This window comes from Beta vulgaris, chromosome 8, assembly GCF_026745355.1.
Source record: "Beta vulgaris subsp. vulgaris cultivar EL10 chromosome 8, EL10.2, whole genome shotgun sequence".
Lineage (NCBI taxonomy): Eukaryota > Viridiplantae > Streptophyta > Magnoliopsida > Caryophyllales > Amaranthaceae > Beta > Beta vulgaris.
In genome coordinates, this window is record NC_079209.1 from 21,609,638 (window position 1) to 21,621,149 (window position 11,512).

At 32.5% G+C, this 11,512-nt stretch overlaps 2 protein-coding genes across 2 annotated transcripts; one reads left to right on the plus strand and one right to left on the minus strand.

Annotated features, from left to right (window-relative positions):
• Positions 1-3,476: 3,476 nt before the first annotated feature.
• On the plus strand, positions 3,477-6,213 carry LOC104883845 (uncharacterized). The gene is made up of 2 exons (XM_010668409.1): positions 3,477-5,675; positions 5,863-6,213. Exons 1-2 carry the CDS (start codon positions 3,477-3,479, stop codon positions 6,211-6,213), a joined length of 2,550 nt encoding a protein of 849 aa, XP_010666711.1.
• Positions 6,214-10,388: 4,175 nt separating this feature from the next.
• Positions 10,389-10,922, minus strand: LOC130589859 (uncharacterized). The gene is made up of 2 exons (XM_057391473.1): positions 10,548-10,922; positions 10,389-10,442 (listed from the first exon to the last, which is right to left on the minus strand). Exons 1-2 carry the CDS (start codon positions 10,920-10,922, stop codon positions 10,389-10,391), a joined length of 429 nt encoding a protein of 142 aa, XP_057247456.1.
• Positions 10,923-11,512: the final 590 nt, after the last annotated feature.

Below are 11,512 nucleotides of genomic sequence, written 5' to 3' on the forward strand. Positions count from 1 at the left end.
TTACCCTGTTTACCTTTTTGGTAAGCAGATTTGCAGGTGAATTTTGGATGTGCATGGGAGCATACTAGGAAGGGGATCTTCACCTAGATTAGGTAGTTTCATTTATTTTGAGTATTGAGACAATATTTACTTTTATTAATAAAGAAGTATTATTATTTTTGATTAAAGTCTTCCGCTGCAAGTTATTTTGGTTTGTTAGTAGTTGGTTGCCGAAAGCGTGTTAGTCACGTGGCGGTAATACTCCTAAATTACTCAAATATTATTTATTAAATTATTTATTTAAAAGTGAGTAATTTGGGGGTGTTACAAAGACCGTGTGTAAGGAGAGAGAAGAAAAATGAGCGGCGCTTAAGTTAGATGATACGAGTAAAAGGAAACCTAGTTGGGCTTCTTTTATTTTTAATTTCAAAAGTATATTGTTGCGGGTTAAATATAAAAACCGCAGCAATATCTTTAAATATTATTTTTTTAATATTATTTTAATATATTGATGCGGTTCTTGCGAAAAACCGCAACAATATTTTTGGTCAAATTGTCAAAAAAAAATTCACTGAAACTATATTGCTGCGGTTTTTGGTCGAAACCGCAGCAATATCGTTATTTTATATTTTTCATTTTTTTACGTAATATATTGCTGTGTATGGGTAAAATCGCAGCAATAAGCAATTATTCTACTAGTGAGGGATGGTGATCAATCCATCTCCCAAAAAAAGCCATGGGCTATCACCATGTACTCCAACTCCTAATATCCAACTCTAGACGTGCACCAGTCTAAAGTCTATAACTATCCTCGTTACACTTTACGTTCTTTACAAGTTATTACTTGTTATGACACACATACAAACAACACAGAAGTACAGAGCAAATATGCACAACTAAACTTCTTTTATCTTAGGATTTAATAAGTGATCACAATTTACAACCCAAGACTTACTTTCTTTCAATCTCAAACTTTCTTATTTGTTGAACCTAGCCAACAATCAAACTTACCTTTAAAAAGGCATAACTTATCAACATACCAAATAAGGCCCACAATCCTCATAAAGTAGTGAAAATAAAACTTGTAAGGGAACACATGAATAAACATGACTCAATCTCAATAATTGTATTAATTACCCCATGTGAATCAATAAATAAAGTTTTCATCCACATGCTTGCATCAATAATTCCATACAAACATGACAATCTTTACTCATAATAAATCTCATAATTAACATGCTTGCACCCAGGCATAAAACATGTAAAAATCAATCATACTAGAAATAATCACATATGAACTTATAAAGTTCCTATACATGATACTAAAATTTCTTTCTCCTTAAATCATGATACTAATCACATAGCACACAGGTATATACGTACCTTGTGTAAACTAGTCGGCATGCCACTTTTAATTCTTTAAAAGTCTCCTACAGAGTATTCTCCGCCTAGAAATCAATATAAACTAAAATCAATACTCTTAAATAAAAATACAGCAACTCTAGAATATTTAAAATCCCCTTTAAACATATTCAAGAGTTGGTTTTACTATCAAAACTTCAATAACTTTTAATTCCTAGCATAGTACTACCATACTAGTTATTAAAATTCTTAAGACTCCATAAATAAAATCCTTTATGAAATTCCAACAACTTTTAAAATCATAAAACCCTCTCTAAACATGTGTAAACATGATTACAACATAATCTAAACCAATCTCATAGTATATAACATGCTACTATGGTTTTCTAGTACTTAACTCCCTAAAACTCCATGCTAATTTAATGATTGAAACTTCAATCTAACAATAATAAACAAATCTGAATTTTTATCTTATAATATATAATATATGTGAATCAAGATTATTTATCAAAACAATAAATTAAAACCAATAATCATGATTAACATTAAAATAAAGCATAATCATAGTATTTAATGGAATCTTGAGGAAGAAGAAAAGGATTTAACCAACAAGAAAAAGACAAATCAGTTACCGGAAATAGAAGACCACGGCAGCAGCGGCGGCGCACGACCCTTGGTGGTTTTGAAGGCTTTGCGATGTTTCTTGTTGAAGAAGAAACGTTACTTGAAGAAGAAGAAGAAAGAAAGAAAGAACTTGAAAGAGAGGGAGAAGGAAAGTCGTGCAAGAGGAGAGAGAATTAATGGCTCGCTGTGTGGTTTGAGGAAGAGGAGAGAGAAAAATAATTCTTGTGTGGGGTAAAATAAATGAGTATTACGATATTTATAAAGAGGCTTCCTTTGGGCTTAGGGCCTGTCCTCCCCAACTTATTTTCAATTCAGTTCAGTTCAGCTCCAATCAGTTCAGTTCAATTCAGCTCCAATCAGTTCAGTTCAGCTCAGTTCAGTTCAGTTCAGTTCAGCTCCATTCTTTTATAACTATTTTGTTAAATATTATTATTATGTTGGTATAATTTATTTTACTAATTACTCTTATTATTATTATTATTATTATTATTATTATTATTATTATGTTGTTGTTGTTGTTGTTGTTTCTATATATTATTTTGTTTATTATATCTTTACTCATTATTATTACTATTATTATTAGGAGGAACATAGTTTAGGTCAAAGCACAAATAAACTCACGTTTTTAACCCATAAACCAATCAAATCGCGTCAAAACGGTTTATGATGTAATTTTCGCGGTCCAACCCAATCATTATTTTTATTACTAAATATTATTATATTATTAAATCTAATTATTAAAATAGTAATATTAATTTACTTCTTAGATATTATTGTTATTATATATCATCATCAAGTACTAATATATTAATATAAATAATATAAAATAATTATTATTAATTATCATTAATTATTATTATTATTAATTTATGATTATTAATATTATTTATTTATAACTACTACCTCAATTTCCTAAAGATCTTCCTTGTTACTTTTACTACAGATACCAATGAGGATTAATTTGTGGGGTGTGGGGTGGGTAAAGTAGGAGAGAGAAAGGGGTTAAGATAAATAAACAAATAAAAAGAGGTTAAAGTAGGAGAGAGAAAGGGAGTAAAATTGAATTGATAATGTAATGGTGGACCATATGATAGGGACATGAAAGGGTAAAAAGGGAAAAAAAATTCCAAATAAGGAATAAAGTAAAAGAGGGAAGATTTTTTGGAAACACACTTAAACGGAAAGAGGGAAGATCTTTAGGAAACGGAGGGAAAATCATTTAAAAATATCCAAAATACTATTATTATTATTCATTATTATTACTTATCATTATAATTATTATTTAATATTCATATTATTATTGTTTAAATATTATTTATATATTTGTTACATTCAATTTAATTCAATTTAATTTAATTCAGTTTAATTCAGTTCAGTTCAGGTCCAATCAGTTCAGTTCAGCTGTTTTATGCCGAAGAGATCAGTCCCTTAGGAAAAGGAGATTGGACTCAATTAAAATTCATGATGAATAGGATAAATAAAAAGAAGAAATTTATACAGCTTTGTGCCAGATGCATACTTGTAAGGCTCCTGATCCTGATGGCATGCATGCAATTTTCTATCAAAGATTTTGGCACGTAGTTGGTGATGAGGTAGTCAAGTTTGTTTGCAACATTTTACATGGTCATTCTTTTCCTGATGAGATTAATTGTACTAATATTGCTCTTATCCCAAAAGTTGCTTCCCCGCAGCTTGTATCTGATTTTAGGCCCATAAGTCTGTGTAATGTATTGTATAAAATAGCTTCTAAAGCTCTTGTTATCAGACTTAAAAATATTTTGCTTGTGATTGTAACGGAGAACCAGAGTGCATTTGTTCCTGAGCGGATGATTACAGATAACTCTTTGATCGCCCTGGAATTATTTCATACTATGAAGCAGCGAAACAACAGCAGAACGGGTATTATGGCAATGAAACTGGATATGAGCAAGGCCTATGATCGGGTAGAGTGGGGTTTTCTGAGGAGGCTTCTGCTGACTATGGGATTTGATGGTAGATGGGTGAACTTGGTGATGAAATGTGTGACAAATGTATCTTATTCCTTTGTAATCAATGGTAGTGTCCGGGGGTCAGTTTCCCCGGATAGAGGTTTGCGCCAGGGTGATCCTCTCTCTCCTTTCCTCTTTATCTTAGTGGCGGATGCTTTTTCGCAGATGATCCAGCACAAGATCGATCAGAAAATTCTTCACGGGGCAAAAGCTAGCTGGAATGATCCTGTAGTTTCTCACCTTCTTTTTGCAGATGATAGCCTACTCTTTACTAGAGCTACTCGACAGGAATGCTTAATAATAGTTGATATTCTCAACCAATACGAAAAAGCATCTGGTCAGAAAATTAACTACGATAAGTCGGAGGTGTCTTTTAGTAAAGGTGTTAGAAGGGAGCGAAAAGAAGAACTTATTAACCTACTTCAGATGAAGCATGTGGAGAAACACCAGAAGTATCTTGGCATTCCTACAGCTACTGGCAGTTCGAAAAAGTTATTGTTCCGTAGTATTCTGGATAGGATGTGGAAGAAATTGCGGGGGTGGAAGGAGCAACTTTTATCCCGGGCTGGTAAGGAAGTGTTGATCAAAGCTGTGATTCAGGCTATTCCGACCTATCTTATGGGTGTATATAAGTTCCCTGCAGCTATTATACATGAAATTAGCTCGGCTATGGCTCGGTTTTGGTGGGGTGGCAAGGGTGAGGCTCGTAAGATGCATTGGATTAGTTGGGAGAAATTATGTAAGCCTAAATGTTTAGGCGGTATGGGTTTTAAGGATCTTGCGGTTTTCAATGATGCTTTGTTAGGGCGACAGGTATGGCGGCTCATCCATTTTAAAAATTCCCTTCTTAGTCGAGTTATGAAAGCTAAATACTATCCTAGATGTGAGATGCTCAATGCAAGACTTGGTTTTTCTAATAGTTATTCTTGGAGGAGTATTTGGGGGGCAAAGAGTTTGGTACGGGAAGGACTTATGTGGCGCGTGGGAAGTGGCAATGACATTAACATCTGGAGTGATCCCTGGGTGGCGGATGAGAGAGGGAGATTTATTGAGAGTGAAGAAGCGGGTTCTCTTAATAGGGTGGCCGAGTTGATTAACCCCGATACTATGGAGTGGAGGAGTGATTTGCTTAACCAATACTTCACTGACCGCGACCGTGATTGCATCTTGGCTATCCCTTTGAGCGTTGGAGGAGGAAAGGATGATTTGATGTGGGCCTATTCACAAGATGGTAGTTATACGGTTAAAACGACATATATGTTGGGGAAGGGGGGGAATTTGGAGGAATTTCATGAGGCGTGGGTTCGCATATGGAAGCTGGAAATTTCGCCTAAGTCTAGGCATTTCATGTGGCGCTTATGTACCAACTCTCTACCCGTACGTGCTGCTCTAAAAGCGCGACATCTTCTTGAGGTCGCTCCGTGCCCGTGGTGTCCTGACAAGGAGGAAACGTGGTTTCATGCGCTCATGGGCTGTGAGAGGATTCGCTCCTTATGGTCTCAATGTGGGTGCGAGGCTTTAGTGCAAGGAAGTGAAGATAAGGACGTTAAAGAAATGGTTCGGGATTGGAGCCAGCTCGAGTCGAAGTTGGTGCAACGAGGGTGTGTGCTGGCCTGGAACATCTGGTTTGAGCGAAATAAATTCGTGTTTGAAAACACTAGCACCCCACTTGCAATCGTGGCTCAGCTTGTTTTCGTCAATGCGAGGAGCATAATACGTATGGTCTGCGTATTTACGCTGGCTCGACTCGTCGAGGGCAGCCCAGCCGCAGCATATGGATTGCGCCGCCTAGGGGGATCATCAAGATTAATACCGACGCATCTTTGAGTGAGGAAGGTATCATTGGGCTTAGTGTAGTGGCTCGTGATCATGAAGGGCAAGTTATATTCTCGGTTGTTCGACGGTTCAGGCTCGTTGGCCTCCAAACATAGCTGAAGCAAAGGCTATATTTCTAGCGATTAGCTGGGCAAAGAAGCAAAGTTTGAAGGATATCATCGTTGAATCGGATGCCCAAGTTATTGTGTCGCGCCTCTCCCGTGCTGCAGTCTATTTTTCAGATTTGGATGGCATTCTTGGCGATGCTCTGTCTTTATGTTCTTGCTTTCATTCTATTTCTTTTTCTCATGTTAAGAGAAGTGGGAATTTTGTTGCCCACCATCTTGCGAAAGTAGTGCCATTTGGTTTTGAACAAGCATGGGTTAATCATTGTCCCAATGCTATATCATCATATGTACTTATGGATGCTTTGTCCATTGGTTAATTTATGCACTATCTTTCCCTTTCAAAAAAAAAAAAAAAATTAGAACTCCTATCATCAATATGACTCCTCTTTCCTAATATACTTAGAATTTAAGTTCCTCAAGTCCAATTAGACTTCTTTTCCAAATTAAATTAGTATTTCAAACCTTTTTTCAAAGCATGCCTCAATAAAATATTTTAACTTCCTGAAATCCTTAAAATAATTTCATTTGACTTTTAAAATAGTCAACCTTTTTAAATAGTCAAATCATTTTAAAACTAACTTGTGTTTAAATATATATATATAAATACTAAAATATATTTATAAAATCCTTTAAAATTATGGGGGATTACAGTGAATGACATTGATAGTAATATGTAATTAGTAATTAATATAGCCAATTCAAATGTATTTAACAAAATTTTCAGATACCAAGTTCATTTTAAAAAATCATAATTATACAATGTTAACGGGTCATAAGCCAATTTTAATAAAACTCAATACAAGATCACAAAATTTAAATCACAAGTTATTAGTTTTGAAATTTAGATATAATTATGCTCATGGAGTTCTCAAAACCTAAAAGCATTGACTATAGTCAATGACATTGATAATAACATGTAATAACACTTCATATGGCCAATTTTAAAGTATTGAACAAATTTTTAGATATCAAGTCTATTTTGCTAAAATCATAATTGTACAACGTACGAGACATAAGCCATTTGAAATATTCTCAATAAAAGATCATAAATTTAAATTGTAATTTATTGATTTTGAAATTTAGATAGTTATTCTCATGGTCTTAAAAAGCATTGAGTATAATCAATGACATTGATGATAATATGTAAAAAGTATTTCATATTGACGATTCAAAAGTATTGAACAAAATTTTCAGATATCAAGGTCATTTTACAAAAATCATAAATGTACAACGTACGAGTCATAAACTAAATTTGATTATTCTCAATACAAGATCATAAAATTTAAATTACAAGTTATTAGTTGCGAAATTTAGATAGAATTGTTCTCATGTAGTTTATTCAAAGTCTAAAAGCAATAGTTATATGTTAAAAGTATTCCTTCCTTCTCTCAAATGTCCATTCACATTTGTCTCAAGGTCCAAAATTAGAAGAATTTAGTATAATTTTATCTCAATAATCCTTATATATTGTACAAGATATACCTGAATTCATTTAATTTATTAGGTATATTATAAAAAAATTAATAATCAAGTGTGTGCATTCAAGACCCTAACAAGCAAAGATAATAACATATATCTATATACTCATAAATTCAAGACTATAGAGTCATTTTTTTCTTTAAATAAGTAAATAATCATAAATTTAACCATTTATTTTCTATAGGTGATCTCATGCTTTAAAAAACATGTATATGGCTAATAATGAATTGATATTTACTTTTTTAAACATATATGTAATTTTATATTCTTCTCTTACGAGTTAAATATTTCTATGACGATTTTAGGGAAAATAGAGAAAATTTGAATTTGTATAAAACAAAAAACTTCCCATGCAATTTGTATAAAATTCTGATTTTGTGAAGTACTTTTAGCCGTACTTATAGATAGATAACATTTTGGAGTTATATTTCTAAACTAATATGAATTTTTTCAATTTTTAACTTCTAAATCATCACTTCTGATCTGTAGAACCATGGGTGTGGTTTCTAATATTACTGAGGCCGATCGTAATGCGTGGGTGCAGCCATAAATACTCAATTAATTTTTCTCCAGGAAAATACACTTGCTAACGAAATAACATATACACATGAGTTATATTGATGACACCATGCACCTTTGGCATAATATCCATATACTTTAATTCCACACCGAGGTCTTTTTTTGCAATTTTAATTAATAATTTAACACTAATTCAGTATATCAAAATCGAACATAAGTACTACAACTTAGAAAATTCACGAGAACAAGTTCATTGGAACATAATAACAAAAACCTAACTTCTACGTTACTCATGTTGCTCTATTCATTTATTTAATATAAATTATGAAGTTTTTGTTTCTTTAAGCAAACTACATGTTTTACAATTATGAAAGTCACTGAGTTGGTGCTCGAAATCTTGACCTCAATTTTTGGAAGGAGTAGTCAATCTGAGATATAAATAATGAAATATACTGTTTATGCATGTAATAAGTCAAACTTATTTTTTGAATAAATTGAATTTGAAAATGTCTTTTCACTTTAATTTTTGTTAATTTACATTTAGTACATAAGATGAATTACAATATCACGACTTTTAGGTCATCAATATCTTACTAAATATTTAATTATTTACACAAGATTTTAAGGAACATATGTAAAATATTAAAAAACTAAAATTTGAGGTGAAATATTAATTCAACTTTTTGATCTGATTTGAATACAAGTAACCATCACAACATGTAACACCCCCAAATATCTCTCTTTTTGAAGAATATATTTTAATATAAAACACTTGAGAAACTTGAGATTATTACCGCCACGTGTGATAACGTTAAAGGCTAAAACTACTAACTACTAACTTAATAATGCAGCGGAATTAATAATAATAACTTCTCTTTATTGATAAACAAAAATTATTGTTTCTACTATAACAAAGGGAAATATAAAAATAATAACTACTAAACTAAGCTATGTATTACTCCTCACTAGCTCCCCCATACGAAGTATGCATCAATCAACCTGTAAAATCTGCTCACCAAAAGGGTCATCACAGGGACAAAGCCATAAAACAAACAAAACAAAATGCGTTTCAGTAAAAATATTGAGTACATGTATATGCGGAAATTTAAATACTTTATTAAACATTCAAAAAATATTCATATAAACCTTCCTTGGATACTTGAAATAACTTGTATAATATAAAGTATATAACTTTAATAAAACTCATTTTCCTTGCCTAGGTTCCTTTCCTAAAGTGTGCACACCCCCCAAGTTTAGTATTCCTTAATGAGTCTACTACGAGGGGAACTACCTTGTCCACATGACTTATGCAAAAAGTACATGGGTAAATAATATAATAGCTACCTTTCTTGTTAATAAATAACAAGCTGTGGCCTCTTTATAATTGTGATCATAAAGATCATATAACTAATCCTTCTGAAATAATCCTCCTTTAAAAAGAATAATAATTCTTATAAAATTAGCCATATAAAGGCATAAATTAATAATTTGTTAATATTTGAAAGCATACTAACAAGGATAGTTATAATACTAAGAATAATGATAATATTAATGTTGAAACTCTCATCATTGATAAAATATAATGACAATGTAGTAAATCACGCCTTAAAGAATTTAAAAAGGAAGACTGACTTTAGACTAAATACAAGTTCATAGTTACTTATTAGATTTTCAACTTATACATGCAAAAACTCATCAGGTGCACGACCAAACTCATATAAAACAAGAATATTAATCCAAAACGATAACCTTAGAAACATGATATTAAGTTTGCAAACAATATTTTAAAGATCTACATATGCACGCACCTTGAATAATAATAACTATTAGGGAGAAGAGAAAAGGTAGGCTAAGAGGGAGAGAGAGTTCAAACTTGAGAAAAGAGATTTATTTCTCAAATTTGGTGTGAAGAATATGATGGGTAGAGACCCCTATTTATACTAGTTGGAAAAGTAGAATCGGAAAAGGATTAGGAAACTAAAATATAGATTTTTGAGAAAAGATAATTAATTTTAGGTAGGATACACTATCTTTTATGATCATATAGTTAGAATAAAGGAATATTCCACAAGATAAATAGTCTAGATGCTTAACTAACCAAAAAATAAAATAATAAAAAAAAAATTAATCAATTTGGATATAACTCCCTGGCGTACACCTCACGGATTTAAAGATAATTTTTTTCTTTTCTTTTTTTTTCTTTTTTTTCGTAAATCTTTTGTAAATCCTTTTTGAATTTTTCTTTTTAAATATTTTTAATTTTATTAACCAATTACTTGGATTAGATTTGTGAACTTAGGCCCAATATATAATTTGGGCTAGAATTTATTTGAAAAATCCATAATTTAATATAAAAGCCTATTTAAAACCTTTATAATTAATAAAAAGCCTTTTTAGTATATAAAACCTTTGAAAAAATTATAACTAATAACTTACTAAAAAAATACGAAGTATTACAGACTACCCCCCTTAAAAGAAGTTTCGTCCTTGAAACTTAAAGCAAGCAATTGAAGAGATAAAGCAAGTCAGACATATTTCCACCAACTTCCTATAAAAGTAAGTTGACTCACATAATAATTCGTAAAATAAGTCAAAATTAGGTAAAAGTAGGGTTCTAAGTCAAACGCGCGAAACTCGTAACTCTACTACTAACCTTTGCAAACAACTCTGGATATTTCTTTCGCATCTCAGCCTCTGCTTCCCATGTTGCTTCTTCAGACTTCTGGTTAGACCAGAGCACCTTAACGATTTTAACGTCCTTATTCCGGGTACTTCTAACCTTACCGTCTAAAATCTTAATAGGACTTTCTTCGTAAGACAAGTTCTCATCAATTTGAACTGTTTCAGGTTGCAACACATGCGATTTATCTGGGATGTACCGTCTCAACTGAGATATATGGAACACATTATGAACACGGCTTAATTCAGTGGGTAGGGCTAGTCTATAGGCCACTTTTCCAACTCTATCTAGTATTTCATATAGGCCTATAAACTTAGGACTGAGCTTCCCTTTCTTTCCAAACCTCATCACACCCTTCATTGGTGATACTTTCAAAAGCACTTTTTCGCCCACTTCATATTCTTCTTCCCTATGCTTCAGATCAGCATAACTTTTCTGACGATCTTGGGCTGCCTTAATCTTTCCTTGGATTATCTTAACCTGTTGCAGTCTCTTCAATCAATTAGGCCCAAGTAAACTGTTTCACTTATATCGTTCCAACATAATGGGCTTCTACATTTCCTACCATAAAAGCCTCGAATGGTGCCATGCCTATACTTGAATGATAACTGTTTGTTGTAGGAGAACTCTATCAAATCTAGATGATCTTCCCATGAACCCTCATATTCCATGACATAAGCTCTTAACATATCTTCTAAGGTTTGTATGGTCCTTTCAGTCTGACCATCGGTGGCTGGGTTAAAAGCAATACTCATCAATATCTTCGAACCAAAGGCTTGCTGCAGCTTCTGCCAGAAATTAGACAAAAATCTAGAATCTCAATCAGACACAATATCTTTCGGTACTCCATGCAGTCTCAATACATGCTTATGTAGGCCTTAGCTAGTTGTCCATCGACCATGTTGCCTTCATAGGTATGAACACTGAGACTTGGTCAA